Source organism: Cyprinodon variegatus, unplaced genomic scaffold (assembly GCF_000732505.1).
Source record: "Cyprinodon variegatus isolate N-32 unplaced genomic scaffold, C_variegatus-1.0 Scaffold46, whole genome shotgun sequence".
In the NCBI taxonomy this organism is placed as follows: Eukaryota; Metazoa; Chordata; class Actinopteri; order Cyprinodontiformes; family Cyprinodontidae; genus Cyprinodon; species Cyprinodon variegatus.
Genome location: NW_015150499.1, coordinates 1,199,618 through 1,218,346, shown reverse-complemented (window position 1 = coordinate 1,218,346; position 18,729 = coordinate 1,199,618). Strand labels below are relative to the sequence as shown.

At 36.0% G+C, this 18,729-nt stretch overlaps 1 protein-coding gene across 1 annotated transcript; it reads right to left on the bottom strand.

The window, feature by feature from the left end:
• Positions 1-1,116: 1,116 nt before the first annotated feature.
• On the bottom strand, positions 1,117-18,514 carry ifih1 (interferon induced, with helicase C domain 1). Its single transcript, XM_015370400.1, has 16 exons — positions 17,981-18,514; positions 17,643-17,814; positions 16,584-16,673; positions 15,328-15,378; positions 12,320-12,564; positions 11,557-11,767; positions 9,389-9,606; positions 8,998-9,099; positions 8,768-8,891; positions 8,029-8,244; positions 6,006-6,262; positions 5,778-5,927; positions 4,657-4,818; positions 4,381-4,574; positions 4,215-4,308; positions 1,117-2,636 (listed from the first exon to the last, which is right to left on the bottom strand). Exons 1-16 carry the CDS (start codon positions 18,410-18,412, stop codon positions 2,439-2,441), a joined length of 2,916 nt encoding a protein of 971 aa, XP_015225886.1. The 5' UTR covers positions 18,413-18,514; the 3' UTR covers positions 1,117-2,438.
• Between the last annotated feature and the right edge of the window lie 215 nt (positions 18,515-18,729).

Below are 18,729 nucleotides of genomic sequence, written 5' to 3'. Positions count from 1 at the left end.
TTAATGAACGTGATTGTGTTAGTGGCTCAATATGACAATGCACACTCTAAAAAGAAAATACAGCTCCAACCTCAACAAATTGCTTCAATCGATAAAAAGTAACTGAATTAGGTTTATCATAACAATATTTCAATATGGTTTAACTTCTTATTTAATAAAATTTAAAAAAGCTAAATTGCCTAAACTTAATTCAATCAAATGTTACCAATTTAAGCAATTCATTTAAGTTGAAGCTAAATTCTTTTGAGATATTTTTTTAGTGGTCCTTTGACTAGAAAAAGCAATAAATTCAGTTCATTTACAATTTGTGGAGAATAGGGCATAAACAACTTATCAGATTATTCGATTATTGAAATTGTCAACTAATTTGGTAATCAAATCGAATTGTTAGCTAGAGTAAAGGTACACAGACTAAGAACCATGCAATCTGCTGAAAGATAACATAAAATATATATATAAAAAAATGTCATTAAGGGTCCAATTGTTTCTTTCTATATAAATTAGATTTATATTTGCATATTCATACAGGTGTAATTCAATTAAGTATATATATATGTTTATTTTAAAATGTTAATTCCCTAAAACTATCATTTTTAGTTTGACTAATGGAAAACTTAAGGCTACCAAAATAATCAACAATTCCTAGGGGAGTGCATGACGAACAGACACACATATTTCCAATTGAGCTCTGAATAATGCTTTCCTTGCCTCGGATGTTGGTTTATTCTTGGTACATCTGCAGTTGTGCCATTTTTCCTCATTTTCAGATGAAAAACATCTCAATCATCAAAACAGTAATGTTCAAAGTTTGAGATGTTCTTTTTAGAGCCTGACCCCTGTCTAAGCTTAAATGTATCCCTAAATAGTCTGCATGCCAATGTCTTTATGATGGTTCCTGTGCCCCCATTTTCTTAAAAAAAAAAAAAAAAAAAGCTCTTTACAGAGACCTTCACAAAACAATTATTTTCAAACTTAGAGCTTAATACTGATATGATTTTGGCAGCAAGTTGGTTATCAGGATTTTATTTAGGCGTATCAACAAAAGAAAGGTATTCAATACAGATGCAAACCCCATTTATACATTATTGTAAAACAACATAAAAAAAAAAAAAAATTTTTTTTCCACTTTTATGCATTACTAAATTGTGGTCATTCAGTATAACAACTCAAATTACCCTAATATTGGTTGTTCAATATAAAGAAAATAGACAAAAGCCAAATCAATACTTTAATGAGGAAAGAAAATAAAACTTAAAAAATAACAATTTAAAGACAATGTTTGTATTATCTTGTTTTATTCCAGATAAATATTTCCTTAAAAGTCCAAAAGGAGTTTCTCAATCAAACAATAAACGCCTCCTCTTAAGCTTTCATTCAATCCTAAACATTATTCCAGAAACAGTCCCACAACCTAAACCGAAATTAGGTTACAATGCAGGCTTATTTTATATGACTCTATTATATATAAGAACCATAAGAGTCTTTTTTAAATCTAAGAGGGCAGTTTGAAGACTGTAAATGAAAGAAAAAAAAAAACTTCAACAATACCTCTCTTCTTGCAAGATAAAGATTTGTTTTTTCTTGTGAGTTTAGATAATGTGTGTTATCTTCAGTTTGTAATGTCATGGTTCACTGTCTCTTAAAATATGGAGGGCATTCATATAAAATATAAAACTAGATAAATTCCTGACAACAGGATGGTGATGGAACAAAGCAGAGGGAGTAGTTCAATACATTTGTGGGGAAAACTTGACATTTCAAAACATTATTAAGAAAAAAAACGTTTTTGTGTTCGTCACACATATTCAAGACACTCTCAGAGGCTCCATATTATACGTAAAGTGCACTGTGTGGATAATTTTTTTTTTCAATTATAAGTGCTTATCTTTGTTTTTACTTTCTTTTACAGAAATTTCAGTGCAATTTTATTCTGAGCTTTTTTTCCCCTCTCAACTAAAAGTGCTCATTTGTACAAACCTGAAAGATCATTAAAACTTGCTCAATCGATTAGGTCAACTAAAGGGATGTAGACACATAGGTTAAACTGTTGGCTCCTTAAATAGCTCAGTCTCAACAGTTGTGAGTCACTCACTGATGGGTGATTTAAAGAGAGTCAACAGCAGCTGTTTGTGTGCATCTGAGTTGACAGGTGGGCTCTGAGGGGCAATCACAGGCTCACTGCCTCCCATCTCATGGGAAAGCAATGATTTCTGAAAAGCGTGTAATCCTTACTGTTTTTGTCAGTCGATTCGGAATAAAATAAAATGAAGCGTTACCCCACCTAAGTGCCAAAAAAGAAAAAAAGTGCACTTGAAATCAATAAAAACACTAACTTAAGTAAAAGAGGCCATCATCTATGCATTCTGCAGAGGATGCCAATTGCATTATCAGAAGAAAAACTAAGCCACAGCTCAAATAAGTACACTGATTTGTTGGGTTCATTCTGTTTCTTCATCATCCGAGCTCTGCACCATCTGGCTGGTGTGTTCAATGTAGTCGAAGGCAGGAAACTTAACGGGGAGGTCGCTCCACTTGCTGTAGTTGCTGTGCTTTTTCCCATTTATACTGACCACAAAGTTTTTCACGTGGAGGCACGGCAGGTCAATTCCACGGTACATCATCATTGAACCCCATGTCTGCAACACAAGTTAAAACAAAAGTGGAGCACATTTTAGCCAATGTCAATATTATGATATAATGGAAAGTATTCAAAAATGTGATTCTTTTTATATTTCTTACCAGGAGAAATATATACGTTGTCTAGAAAGAATATTCATACCCCCTAATCATTGTTCAATTTTCTATGTTACAATTTCAAACATCAACTGATTTTAGCAGTTTTTAGCTCATAAATCTTAGACTTACCAAAAGAAAATCTAGCGCTTCAGCTGCAAAGGATCTCAGAAGTAAAAAAAAGCCACCTGTCTTTACTTTAATTTCAGTAAAAATGGTTCTGTTCAGGGAAGTTTGTTAGAAAAATGGTAGCTCGCTGAAGATGATTTATCATTTAAAGCTTATTTTACAAATATTTCCATCCAAAACCCAGGAGGACAAACTGCTGCACTTAAAAAGTATTTCTGAATCTATCTCAGATCTGTAAATCCTTCTGCTAGCTTGTCATAACTCATAAGTCATTGTCTTCCTCCTGATAAATGTTACCTGAACTAAACTGAGTGCCTCTGCAATTTAAAAATTGTGTTTTGTAAAATAGCTAGCTATATTCTAGATATTTGATTTGACTATAAAAGGACACATGTTTTCTTTTCCCCTCACTGTCTGACAATGAGTCAGACCTAACGCTTCCTGTATAAATCAGATACAATTAGCATTGTCACTTCTATTTGCTAAATGTCCAAACTGTAAGAATTGGTTTTTAGCATTTCTAAAGTCTTTCTTCAAATTCAGGGGTTTACATTTCTTTAGTATTTGGTAGACCAAACCTACAGTTGTTTCCTTGGGGATGAAAATGATTCATGCATCATGGAAAAAAAGCTAAAAAGAAAAAAAAAAAAATTGAGTTTTTCATTCGTCCATAGGAAATCCCAATAAAGCAAATTACTGTTTTGGATGTTAATGTGACAATATGAAATAGGGATTCATGGGTATGAGGATTTTAGCATGAATCTTTATTTAAAGCTGCAAGGATTATTTTTATTGATGATGTGGGAGTCTGTTAAACCCTAATATTACCTGCCTGTTACACATCTTAACCAATGTTTTTCCAAGCAGTTCATCTAATTAGGACAGTTCTTCTGACAGAATATGTAGTTATTATGTTCATTATGCACATAACAGAGATTACAGGCAGAGTGGATGAATCCTAATAGCAAGCAATCTCTCAATGGGCATTCAGAATGACCTTGACCAAAGAAAATGGTATTATTTTAATGAAGCTGGATGTTTCCACCTTGCAAACATGCAACATGTAATGTGATCTGTGAGGATGTGGCAGGCTGTGATTCTGGAGTTGTATAAAATACTTCTTCAACTGTGATTCAGGGCCCACTTCATGGTTGGTAAGCGCTGCCATCTTTAAACCTAAGCAATTTCTCTGGTCTGAGTAAGATTACAATTTCTTCAAACTATGTTTTCATGTCTCATGGTTATTTAATACATGTACTTTATGAAGTGTTATTTAAAGAGTTTATACAGAAAAGAGCTTTCCTTTAACAAAGCCCAACACAGCGAATCTATAAACCATACAATATGTGTACCTGGCCACAGCCTCTGCAAGCTATCACACCGTTGGTTTCATAATCCAAACGTCGCTCCTGAAGAGATACATTTTCTCTCTGAATGAAAAGTTTCCTGAAAAACACAAAAGCAAAGTTAGTTACTCAATAAAACACACTAGTCATAAATATAAAAAATTTTTTTTACCTGAACTGTTGCGTAACATTGACTTTGTGCATGTTTTCGATAACTTGGATGTCTTCACCGCTGCAGATTTTTTGGCTACAGTTTCGACAGCTGAACTCTAGAGCAGATGGGCTCTCATCCTTGACAGCCTTCTTCTTCTGCCTCACCTGCCTCACTCTTTCCTCCATTATAGCCTGAATCTGAAACTCAGTGATCTAAAGGTGAAGAAAAAAAAACAATGAAAAAGAAGTCTTTGGAAGAAAATGCATACCTAATAAAAATTCTTGTTTAATGTACCTGTTTATTGTAATCTTTCTCATTCAAGGCTTTAATTTTCTGAATGGCTTTGTTCATCATTTGCTCACGGTACTCATTGACAGACTCCTTTTCAGCCACCCCAGTGTTCTTTACGTCCACAACGGTGTATGTGCTGTCGTCAGCTCTTCCTCTGCCTTGAGACTGCAAAACAAAATAGAAAAAATGGTGAGTTGTTCCTCTGAACATCAACCTACATCTTATATGCATTTATTCTCTGCTGCTAGAATTTACAGCTGGATTCTACGGAAGCCCTATAGGACATATGAGGAAAAAAAGAAAAAATCTGGATTAAAAAAAGTTTTTTTTTTTTTTGTATATGTTTGTTTTTGCTTTCTTTTTTCCTGACCTGAAAGTGAAAAATGAAAAAAAAAAACAAAAATAATGGCAAAATGTATAGTCAGAGGCTTGGTTTCCAAGAATCAATGTCCCAATTTCTAAACTAGCTTTTTGCAAACTATAATAATGTACTATGAAGGTGCAAAAACGGTGTATTTGTTAGCCCTGGTATGTAGTTAGAATCCAAGATCAAGACTTTATTTTGCAAACTGCCTTAAAACTCACTGTTGGTAAATGCTTATACCTTTTCATGAAAAATCTGAGAAATAAGGTGAAAATAATTTAGATTTGATTGTTTAAATGATTATTATATTTACTTATGAATTTATTTATTTACTATTCAGTTATAACAGCAAACTAAAACGTTGTTGGGGTAACAGTTTTTAACCTCAAACAACAGAGTTTGATAAAACTTTTTTCTTTTTTCTCTCCACTAATGAAGTAAATGCACTTCGGTTCATCTATTGGCAAACCAAAGTATTAGTAGAACAAAAAATTGAACTGAGGCTAAATTGAACTTTGACAACTACAAACATAAGTTTTGTATTTCCTTTAGGGAATCCATTGCTGCTGATATATCTCGGATGCAAGCCCTGGCTGTTAAAGTTGGTCATCTGTACTGTCCTGTAATTGTCCTTCAGATCATTCTGCTGTGGTAAAGATTAAGATACTGAATATCTTCTTCATGCAATATGGTTTGTACTAAATAAAATATGAATCAAATCACATAGTTAATCACTGACACTGTTATTTATTTCACTAACCTGAATCATAGCAATTTCATTGGTCACATGGCCGTATCGGATAACAAAATTGCAGGCCGGTATGTCCAACCCTTCCTCTGCCACTGTTGTAGCAATAAGCAGGTTGAGTTCACCAGTTCTGAACTTCTTTAAGACATCCTTTTGCTCTGCCTGAGGAATAAGACTGCACGTCATATATCAAGTACTTCAGACATGGAAGCCAGAAAACAGTTCGTGTATAGGACCTACAGCTGTCATTGGTTTAGTATCGCTCTGGTCTCCTCCTCCAATGACATGAGAGGGCTTCACTCCAATGTCAGCAAACTTGGGGTTTTCTTGAATCCACTGGCTAAGAGTTATAGCACTGTGACGTGTTCTAGTGAAAATAATCCCTCTGGCCTCCTTCCTGCTGCTGAACTCCTGTAAAATCTTACTTCTGAGTTTTGAGAGGCTGTCGTTTTCATACGTTGGATCCTTTGCAAGTTTCTCCAGCTCCTCCTTCTTTTCTGCAGTGAGAAGTTGAAACATTAAGTCAAATCTTTTTCCCAAACAAAGTCCACAAACTTAAAAATTAAGTACAGAGCATAACAATTTACCTATTTTATGGGGAAACTAAATGCTAAATCTAAATCAAAGAATTAAGATGTTTTAATTACTTCCACAGTCAGGTATATAAAATCCAACACCTAGACACGCAGATTACTTTTGCAAACAATTGTGCAAAAAAGGTTTAATCTAAGGGGCTTAGTGAAATCCGGCTTGGTACTGTGATATGATGACAATAAGTTCACTCATGAGATTTCCTCACTGCTAAATATTCCACACCCAACTGTTGCTGGTGATATAACAATGAAGAGGTTGGGAAAAACAGAAGCTCAACCAAGAAGTGATAGACCAATCAAAATCACAGAGCAGGGTAAGGAAACACTGGTCAATGGTGACAAATGTATGTAGGTTATTTTTCAGGGGCTGAGCTTAGCCCCTAACCCGGGGTTCCACAGAAAGCATTAGAGGTACGGAATGTCCGTGGTGCAGAATCTGCCAAGCTCTGTGCTGGAGCCACAGGTAAGGTTGTTCTGATGTTATAGAGTAAACTGCATGTGCACATGTAGTGCTTAACTTTTAAACTCCACCAGATCCACTTTGCTTGGGAGCAACTTACTTCCTGTCTGAATGATCTACTCTACTCCACACTGGCGAGAAATCGACCAGCCGGTTGGATAGAAACACAGATAGAACCACCCTGATACCGCTTTCACAGTGGCTGAAAAACCCATTTAAACGCAGGTACAATCAACTTTTAGTAGCAGTGGGAACAGCTCACTGAAGCATGTCTCTGATCGGCATGCTGTGGGAACACCAGAACCGGGCTGACCCGCCAAATTACGTGACACCATTTAACGCAAGGTACGGACGTCAACACACCGTGTCAGACCACTCTGAGCTCACAAGCCGAAACAACTCTGTTTATATTCAATAAACATGGCGCAGCACTGATAACAGACATTCGGACAGATATAAAAGCAAAATAGTAAAGAATACTGACTACGCTCTGGCTCACGTCTATGCTGCTTTTCCTAATTTACTTCCCTTATTTTCGTCACACTGTCCACAATGACAACGCTCACCCAGCAGTGATTCCATCATCAGACATGCAGTGGTGGGGCACAGTGGCCACTTGCTGGCAAGCTGTGTGGCCACTGTGCCCCACCACTCCAAAGCACTGCTGACAAATGGGGAAAGAGCGAAAAGCTGATTGTTAGCGGGTCAATGAGAAGTTTGGATATTCTAACCTCAAGCTGACAGAGAATGTTTGGGAAGAGTCAGAGTTGGGTCAACAAGGCAGGAACTCTTGTCCAACATCAGTGTCTGTCCTCACAAATATGTTTTCAGAGGAACGGCCCAGAACTCTAATAGATATGTCCCTTAATTTTGTTAAAAGCTTTTCCAGAACAATAAAAGTGATTTTAGCAACATCATGTTAAACATAATGGATCAAAAATGGGACGTCACTCTAGTTCATATATGTGCATCCAAGGAACACAACATGACGCTATGGATTTTCGACTGAATATAAATGAAAGAATTTGATGCAGTCATCAACTTTGGCAGCTCTGCAGGAAATATTTAACTTAGTTTCTCATCTCTAGACTCAGCTAAGTAAGCAAGGACAGGTCAATGACTATCAATCAAAATAAATACTGAAAAAACAAAATCTTTAGTCAAAGTTAATACCAATGCCCATAATACCATGGGGGGAAAAAAAAATCACCTTTAAACAAATTGAAAAGGAATCTCTCCGTCTCTGTGATTTGTATGTTCTCCTCTTCATCAGGAGTCGTTTTCTTCTTGATCTGCTCCTCGTGGAATTTGTTCAGGTAACTGAGGGCATCGCACATGCGAATGGTGTTGCTCAGAATCAGACCTTCATTATACCGCCGCAGATACTCAGCACAGACGCGCACCTTCTGGTCACCTTCCTTGGCAGCTAAAATAGAATGAGGTAATATTACTTTACTGTAGAACATTGTAAATGAAACCCCAACTGGCAGGCACAATAAAGAGTGCTAAAAGGAACAAGGCCCACAGATGTAAAGGGAAATGTACAGATTTTCAATACTTCTGTCAGCCTGCCCAATGGCAGCTGTGGCTATAATGTAACTTGACACTATTAGCGTTTGAATGTGTGTACGAATGGATGACTGTACTGTAAAGTGCTTTGGGGTTCTTAGACTCATCGAAACACCCTACAAGTACAGGGCACTTACAATTTGTCAGATCGATGTCATAAAAATAAAAGTCTGAAGCTGTATATATCTGAATATAGCACTCATTTTTGGATTTCTCAACTAATTTTAAACACAACCTTGTTTTTTTATTTCTAATCTTTGAAAATTGTATAGTTTTTTACTTTAAAAAAAGGCCAGGATGTATAACTTTTAGTAATAAGAATAATCTATTAAATGTTTCTTACTGTGTGTCTTTAGAATAGGGCAATGTTCTCCACTTACCTTGTCGCTCTTTTTGAACAGCCCACTGTTCATAATTCTGAGAGCCCAGGTCACAGGTGGGACTAAGCAGAACATGTTCATGAATGGCGTTCATGATTGTCTTGATCACACGGCCAAAGGGATCCTAATGATATTTAGGTAAATGCAGAATCAACTCCGCTTCACAAAACTAACACCAAACTGTTTAAGTGTAAATATTCAATTGAGTCTACTCTGAAAAGATAGTTTACCTCTTTTCTTGGTTCGACAGCCAGAATGGATTTTCTTTGCACCTTTTTATCTCCTCCAAGGCTTCTTGTCATGATTTTGGAAGCATCAAGGTTTGCACAAATCTAAAATAAACAAACAAAAGAAACAACAACATAAATTTGCAATTATTTGTGATGCAGTCGAGATATAGACAATTTCAGTATTCTTTGAAGCCTTCCTTAAATCAGGAATCTGAAAGCTTGGCATAAAAGATCCAAATGTTAAAACCCATCAAACTTTTAAGGTGTTAGATCAGTCGTGAAAGCAGCAACTAACTTGAAAGAAATAAATTGCAATGAATTAACTGAAATGTGTATACATTCATTTTTTTACAGGAACGGTGGATGATAAACTACTAAGCACAGCACTTACTCGCAGGATGTGCTCTTCAGCTTTGCTCAGTGTGTTGGCACCCCCGACTCCTGGAGAGGCAGTCAGGCCCAGGATCTGGGGCAGTAGCACGGGCTTCTTCTGCTCCTTCTTGAGCTTAATGTTCTTGTGCTTTTGTTTCAGGTACCGCATCATGATGTGGTTGTAGACTCCTCCTTTCTGAGTGTGGTGACATTCATCTATTATGATCAGTGACAGATCTGCAAAAGACAAAGACATATTAGAAGACATTCATATCCACATAAAGGATTACATCCTAAATTATAAACACATAATAGAAATTAGAACAACAAAGACAATCTTTTTCCATGCAAAGACAGCTATATTTTCTGTTGCTGATTGAAGCCCCTTAATGCCATATCAATTTTTGAATGTGAATAACTTATTGTAAAGTGCTTTGGAGTCCCCTGGCTTGAAAAGGTGCTATAGAAATAGTTTTTATAAAAAATAAAAAAAATATAATTCCACAAAAAACACCACTTTTTGAGAAACTCAAAGTGATCTAAGTGAGGTGAATTCAAATTACTCAAGTCTAAACTGCGTGATTCAAATTTGTCCCAGAAGAGAAAAAGAAGCAGAGTGGCAGCTTGATGGGCTGTGATAGATGGTCTCTTGTGAATATCCAGCCACACACCAATGGCTTAAACAGACATGAGGACTGAGAGCCAGGAGGAAGAGGGAAAAAAAAAAGGTATGATTTCAAGTGTTTCGATAAACAGCATATGTTCCTCTGAGGTGGCTATTCCACCTTGGACTGGTGACTGCCAACAGGAATAAACGCCAGAGGTGGAAGAATTTGACAAGATCCTGTCGAGGGAAAACCCTCCTCCGAGTCCCCGGGGGGGATTATTTATTCCAGAATACATCAGTGTCAGAAGTCATGTCCAGGACAGATTTTGGAAGAATTTCCAGACATTGCAACAATATGCAGCTTGATTGTACATTGTATGTCTACTAGGAATAAGAAGCATTTAAACATCAGATTTATTAATTACAAAAAATCCTTTTACAATTGTTCATTAGCCCATAACTCAACATTAACTTGAGTTAGCAGCAACAAAGAAAGAACTACGACAGAGTATTAGGGCCAGACTAGTGATTCTTTTAATTTTTATTTTCGAGAATAAAGTAAAAAAACTACGAGATAAAAGTCGTAACATTACGAGAATAAAGTTGTAATATAATGAGAATAAAGTTGCTGGTGTGTAAAAGATTTCTTTATCTGACAAACTGATGGCAAAACATAACTTCACATGATGCTCAACATTCCTCATTTTAGAGAAAAAAGTGCTTCTTGTAAGAGTTGTGATAAAATACAACTTTATTCTCATAATGTTGCGAATTTATTCTTGTAATTTTTACGACTTTATTCATGTAATTTTATGACTTTATTCTCATCATGTTGTGCCTTTATTCTCGTAAAGTTGCGACTTTAGTCTTGTAATTTTAAGACTTTATTCTCGTAATATTAAGACTTTATTCACGTAATTTTAGGACTTTATTCTCATAATTTTATGATTTTATTCTTGTAATTTTACGACTTTATTCTAGTCATGTTGCGCCTTTATTCTCGTAAAGTTGCGACTTTAGTCTTGTAATTTTACGACTTTATTCTCATACTTTCACGACTTTATTCTCGTAATTTCATGACTTTATTCTCGTAATGTTACAACTTTATTCTCGTAATTTTATGACTTTATTCTCGTAATGTTACAACTTTATTCTCGTAATTTTATGACTTTATTCTTGTAATGTTGCGACTTTATTCTTGGAATTTTATGACTTTATTCACATAATATTACGATTTATTCTTAAAATAAAACAATAACAAAAATCTCCAGCCTAGCCCTAATACTCCGTCCTAAAGAACATATTTTTTCAATTAAAAAAATATATATTCAAATAGAAATTGCTCCAGCCATGATATTGCAGAGGATCACAATGAAAACAACATATGATAAAACCAAATGTGCTCTTTAGACTCAGGCTGGCTTTGTCACTGCAGCATCACTACCTGCTACAGGAAGTTAAACACTATTAAACTCCAATAAGCCATTTCCACGGGCCAATTGATTTTAGTTGAGAATAATCCACACTAGTTATTCACACCAAACCTTGTGATTTAGAAATGAAGTGCTAGAAAACCGTACCGCTTAGTGTCACCCCATCATCCTCTCCGCTGTCAGCCCTTTCCAAAAAATTTTCAAGGATCTGGGCCGTGCAGATGATGATGTCATTTTTCTCCACAATTTTAGTGAAGGAGATTTTGAGCTGGGAGTCTCCGCTGACCTTCTCCACTTTGTACTTGGGCTTCAGAAAGGGTGTAAACTCTGTAGAAAAATGCTGCTCCACAAGAGGAATCTACGGGGCAAAAGAGAATATTTTATAGAAATGGTTTTCTTTTATAAAATGACTAAATTACTTCTGGCCACTATAGAGCTGTCCAAGATCTAAAGGGCGCAATGTTGACGCCCACCACAGCTAAATATGTTCAGAGCTTTATTCTCTTTGTTTAAGGCAGGGTTTCTAATTAGAGGCTAAAGGGGATTTTGTTGCACACTGTTTACAAAGTGAGCACACAAGCTTTTTTTGTGTTTTTGAAACAGATTTACTTATTGCTCAGGAATGAAGATTAAAAACTAAACTGGCTTTCAGTTACATAGGAATACTTGTTTTTAAAAACTGCTACTAGATAGTTTTATGGCCTTATGAATCCCCTCCCCCCCATGGTTTTCATTTTCCAAGTTCAGTCCAGAACTACTACACGCCAAATAGCAGCAAAGTGCACTGAGATATATAAAACATATGGCATGGAATTTGCGGTGGATGTCTCCAGTGTTTTCTTTGGATCTGAATGAAGCAAAGCAGGCAAAAGCCTATAAGTCAAGACACACCAGAGCTTGATTCTAGTACCTTGTTCACCAGGACGACCACCTTTCCTGGTTCCCCCTTTGCTCTCCTGCTGTCCAGATGTTTTTGGGTAATGTACACTGCGACTCTGGTTTTACCGCTTCCTGTCGGCAAGCAAATAATAATGTTTTCCCCCTCCAAGGCAGGCCGGGCTACTTCCATCTGATAATCTCGGAGAGAGATTTCTGTTTCTTCTGAGTCTCCGCTTGTGGTTCCTGCTGTTTCTGCTGCTGGAGGTTCACTCAGATCTGCAAAACAGAGCAAAGGATAGCAAAGGTTTAGGGGAAAAACAACTTTTGTCTATGTAAGGAAGCCACAATTACACTTTGGTTATGAAATATCCTCAGTGGTTTATAAACAGAAGCACTTTTCCTGTGCTTTTATAACACAAACATGTTTTGAAAAATAGGTGAAGTTTCAAAACCTCAAATTCACCAGTTTTGCACAAAGTACAGCAGAAAGAAAGACAGATGAACCGGTTAAAATTATCAGCCTGCTTTTCACAGAGCATGTTGTCTAAAGCTATAAATTATAAAAAATATAGTGCACCCTGACATCAACCAGAGAAATTATGGATAAAACAATATATTTCTTTAAAATGATTCATAAAAACTCCACCATACTATGGCATTCAACTTCGGTATTATTTTAACTGTTGCTTGTATAGGGCAAAATTCAGTCACACTGTTGAGGAAAACCAGACTTTATATGACCCACACTGGCTGGATTTAAAGTTGCTGGGAGGAAGTGAGTAATTTGTTCTGCTTGGACTGTGAGCAATGCACCACTAAGGCATTTAACACTTTTATTGTACCAGATTTTATAAAGCCTTAAAATAAAGGGGCTTACTAAAGTCTTTGCTATGTCAGCTTATAACCTTCAACCTTAGTGTTGTTTAATTGCGATTTAATGTATCACAAAGACCAACACAAAGTAGTTAATCATTTTTGAGTAACATAAGAATTAAACATGGCTTTCAGCTTCTTTCTATTAATGAAAATCTAAAAGGTGTGGCTGACAGGCAGGACATCCAGTAGGGCTGAAACAATGATTTGGGTTAATCAGGATTAATCGTTTATTAAACTAATTTAGTAATCAATTAACCGTTAACTGGAGTATAGAAACTGTGAAAATGCCTTTAGCTGACAGAGCGAACCACTTAGAACAGTAACTATTTCAAAATTGTAACAAAATATATAAACATTTTGCATTTAATATAAAAAAATATGTTTTTGTCTGTTTTAGTTTAACCTGGTTTCTTTTTTCCCTTATTATTAATTGAGTTATTGAAAAAATTGTTGAAAGATTAATCGATTTTGCAAAAAATAATGGTTAGTTGCAGCCCTAACTTCCAGTTTACTTGTTTACCCCAAAACTCAAAAGCAGTTGATTAGCTGTAGTAGTTGCCTAATAAGTAGTTAAAGTCTATTTATCATGAGGAAATGAATCCAACCTTTAAAAAAAAAACACATTTTTCCTTACTGAAAGGTGCAGGAAATCCAGGTTGAGGTTTGCCTTCAACCTTTTAGAGGAAACAGATTCTCTGCAAGGATGAGACCAAAATAGAGCATTTTGGACAACTTGCATAACGTTATGTTCTAGTGAACACTAATGAACTTAATCACATTATCCCCATCTTACAGGGTGATGGTAGCATCCTGATGTGGAGAAACTGGTCTATCAATAACTATAACAACTTGTTGAAAAGGTGCTCATGATTTTTTCAACATTTAATTTCCCTTTGAGACCAATAAAGTATTTCTGGATGTTTTTTTCATGTTTTATTGAGTTAATAGAACCATTACTTAAAGGCATCACTGAAAGACTGACAAGGTTTTTCGGAATGTGTTAGAATCGCTTAGTCAAAGTCCCGCCAAAACCTGCAGTGGAATATGTGGCAAAACATCACAACTGTTGCTAATAGACCCTCTCTGTCCACAAAGAGTACGAGAGCTGCTTTGTAGCCACAGACATCAAGTAAACCAATGTCTGTACTTTTTTGTACTACTTTTTCAAAGCTTTTCAGAGATCTTATTCTTTCTCAGTGCAGGCACTTTTTAATTATCCTAATCAGCTTAAATACAAGTATGTCCTGATAGAGAGATAGAGCCTGAACATCAACAATAGGAAATGTGCTCCAGAGGCGCTTCCAAGTTTACCAGCAGGTCAAAAACACTGTAATTATTTGTTATATATACTCATCTTTATTAAATTTTACTCAATGGGAAACTAAAGACAGACAACAGCGAACATACATGTGACAGATTCAGTTTAAACTATGAAAACTGACAGGATTAGAATCAAGATTTTGGAAAAATAAATACATATTTGCTCAAAGAAATATAAACTTGCATTGATGGAAGTTGATTAAAAAGGAGAACATAAAAAGTAGGGAATTATTTCTCCTCACATTGACAATATCCCTGCTTGGAACCTGGGAAAGAGGGTACACGTCTGTCATCTCCTAAAGCCCAAAATCTGGCATACAAAGAGTCTATATAGAATGGATGGCGGTGAGTCTCTGTGATATATGATGTTCTGTCCAGAGTGTACACCACCTCTTGGCTGATGACAGATGTAGAACATTGCAACTTAACTTTTCCTAACTCTCCTGTAAGACTGGGCAAAACGAAGCATGCAAGGAAAGTTAACGAAAGGCTAAACTCCACAGATTCCTTCTGGATCTGCTAATACTGAGTCAGCATGTGGTTCTCATTTAAAGCACTGCTGCGCTCAGTCCTTTTTGACCTCTCTGTGGTTCTTAAAGCTTCACAGATGGAACATATTCATGCCCCACCAAAAGGCATGAAAATGTTCCACAACAATCTTCCAGCTGATCTCATTTTTTTTGGTGCTAAAAACTGAACTACAAACTAAAGAAATGCCTCTTTTTTCCCCCCAGACAATTACCTTAACTAACTTAACACTGGCTGCTTAGGTTTGGCAGGATAGCAGCAGATTTCAGAGTCGTAACAATGTTAAGAATGTTGGTGAGGGGAAATGAGTCTCACCTGGCCTAATGTCCTCCATGCTTGTCAAAGGATCAGCACATGCATACAGACCTGGAAAAAGAAAAAAAAGATATTTACTGGGAAAAAAAAGCTCATGAAAATCAAAAAATCGGAACTCATTTTTGCACAGAATACAGATCAAAGTGTCTGTTCATCCTAATTTAGGCCAGATTTTGTGTCGGACTTTCTGTTGAAAACTAAAGTAAATCCAAAAGATTATTAACATGCTGCAAATAAAACTCCCCAATGTTTAAACAAAAGGGTTGAAAAGTGAGGGTTAAAACCAGAAAAGACAATGTAAAAAAAAAAACTAGATCAGAAACATCATCACACAAATTATTCTAAAAAAACAATGAAAACGTTTTGAGAAACTCCCCATTTGGATAATCTTTATTTTGGGATGTGTTTTTTGATGCAAATTTTTATTGCTTTATGAAATATTCTCATTTCTTTTGGTCTTTTTTTTTTGGGAAAAAGTACAATATGTGTTGCCAGGGCCACTGCAGGCTTTGCTTATGTACATTTCTTAAAATGAATATGTCTACTATAATAACATGTAAGCAGCAGTGCTGCTGAGTATTGTGGAGCTACATGAGTCTTCACAAAATAGATGATATCACTGGAAATATTAAGGATGCAGCTTAAGGCATTAGCCATGAGATCAGAGACAGGATACAAATGGGTCTACCTCATGTACAATTACTATAAGCATATTACTAATTAAGTTAAAGAAGTTGCTCAATTACTGGAATAGCCCTGATCTCAGTGCAACTGAGGCTGCCTAATATTCTAACCCAGTTTTACTATGAGAAATGGAGCAAATTCCACCGAATAAGAATAAGAAGCTCAAGAAAAGAGGGTCTAAAATGTTTGCTCCAAGTCTTAAGAGCTTTAAAAAGGTAATTCTACCAAATAAATGCATGCAAACTGTTTTTGAATTTAACCTCATTTAGAGAAGGTGAAAAATCGAATCTTTAAAATAATCTTCCAATTATTATTCTGGTAAATTAAAAATAGTTTATGGAATTCTAACTGAACCTAGAAGAAGAAAAGTTTAGTTAAAAAAGTAAAATTCTGATGTGCTATATTGTAAACTTTACAAAGATATCTTGTCTCAGCTGTAAATGTAATCTTTTTAAGGCCAATAGTGAACATTTTTACAGAAGCTGCTTAAACTTTGGCTGTGCTCACTCCAGTAACCACAGGCCCAGATTAGTTTTAAATATCTAATAGTGATCAAACATTTTCTGTAAGACCTGTGGAGTCAGGTTCTTCGGCGACGGTGATTTCCATGGACTCCACACTCGGACAGCTTTCAGCCAACGGTTCTGCTGAAGCTCCATTTTCTGAAAATCAATAAATAAATATTTTTACATCTCAAAATTAAGCTGACACCAAATTCTTGCAAGACGAACAATGAATTAGAGTTAACCACTGTTATTACTGTTATTAGAAAGCAGTAGAAATATTTGCTCATAAGAATTTGGACAGTAAACTTTACCGGGGCCAGTTTTCCCGGGTCCAGGGTAGAGTGGGGGTCCTGAATTGGCCTCCTACATCTTTTGCCACAAATATTATTATTTTTTAAAGGTGTTTACAAGGAAATTGGAGCTTCATTCTTAAGTTTCATAAAATCTGTAGTAGCATAAATCTTTTATTACTTTCTTTCAATTATCCACAGCAGTATTGGGAGGTACCCCCACCAGCCATTTATTCTAATTGGTTATGCTGCTGTCGCAGTTTCTCTGAAGTTTGTCAAGCTGCTATACATAAGGCTGGCTGTGCTGCATGTGGAGACAGGAAAATACAGAACCTGAATCTTCCCCTCTGTACACAGTCAGGAAGCAGCTCCATCACTGGCTGCAAAAACTCTGGGGTGGAAGTGAATAAATAGACAATTCTATTGTACAGCCTTGAATATTTAAAGATGCTGACCAGAACATGTTGTGGTCCAATTCAAACATGTCACACAAGTAGAAATCTATAAATAAATATAATTTTCTATCATTGTTAAATAATTATCTATTACTTATATAATTAACTATTAAAGATGTTTCTCTTTACTTCAAAAATGTTACATTTTAGGCAGGATCTCATTCAAAGATTAAATAAAACACACACACACACACATATATATATATATATATATATATATATATGAATATATGTGTATATGAATGTATATATGTATATATATGTTTCTATGTATATATAAATGTGTATATATGTATGCATGCATGCATATATATATATATATATATATATATATATATATATATATCCAGCCAAGGCTTGTCAGCTGGCCACACACTTACTTGGCTTCACACACTCAGTTGATCCTCCAGTAAGTTCATAGAGCTCCTTGTGTTCAGTGAGGCGCAGAACTTCCTGAAAATCAGAGATCCAACCCGGTCGGCACCTCACGATTCTGCTCAGAAGTTCAGAGGCTCCACTTCTGTTCCCGTTATTTCTCGTTTCAGCCAAAATCTACATTTAGAATCAATGAATAAATTAGACCATAACGTCCATAAAATCTTAGCTCAATACCGCCATCTTGTGGCCATGCAGCTGTATATTTAAAACAATTTCGGAAAGCCCCGATTTCATTCATTGTTATTTAAACTTCTGTACAGCTCTCTACAGTCCAACTTACCCGCTCTTTGTCAGCAGCAGTAATGAGTCCCTTTGAAAAACAGTGATTACAAACTTCGACCGTTTTCATGTCCACCAGGCTGGGAGCCAGTAACTGAATTAGCTTAACGCAGTAATCATTCTCCGCCTCTGTTTCGGGGTCTGGGGGATTTAACAAGTAGTCAACAGCCAGCACAGAGCCCCCCTGACGCAAGGCGTCAACAAAGGCCCTGAACCAGCCCTGTGTATGCGGCTTCTCAACCACCTCACTAATAAGCAACGTTGCAGCCGAAGCATTACCCTCCGCCTTCAGTTTCTGGCTGATCCGCTCCTTTCTTTCTTGTGTAATAAAATGTAAATATATCAGCGTCTCCTCTACTTTTATAATACTTTCAAGTTTATGTCTTAAGTCTTCAATGAGGCGTACGTGTATTTCGTCGTTTTCGGAATCCATCGTGACTCAGCTGTAATAACAGGCTATCGCTGCGGATCAAAATAAAGTCCAAGCCTTTTGATTATTCAGAGACACGTAAAACCCAGGAAAGCAAAACTAGTTTACTTCCGTTTTCTTTTTCAACACAGGTAATTACTGAGAGAGGCCACTAGATGGCACTGTTGGATACAGTAATTTATATCACGCTTAACAAACGATTCAACACTTTATTATAAGTGCGTCAGAATTTGTTCTATTGTTTAAATTTACAACAATACTCATATTTCACATAAATTAATTAAAGAGTGATGAGTTTAAATTACTTATTTCTAGTGTTT

What these genes read in the sequence shown, in the direction of transcription:
- ifih1 (XM_015370400.1), bottom strand. Translation starts at nt 18,412, where the DNA reads ATGGATTCCGAAAACGACGAAATACACGTACGCCTCATTGAAGACTTA. An exon ending in CTGCTGCTGACAAAGAGCGG is followed by an intron (nt 17,815 to 17,980) that starts GTAAGTTGGACT and finishes TTCTAAATGTAG; the next exon opens with ATTTTGGCTGAAACGAGAAA. An exon ending in CCTTTTCAATTTGTTTAAAG is followed by an intron (nt 6,263 to 8,028) that starts GTGATTTTTTTT and finishes TTCTCACTGCAG; the next exon opens with AAAAGAAGGAGGAGCTGGAG.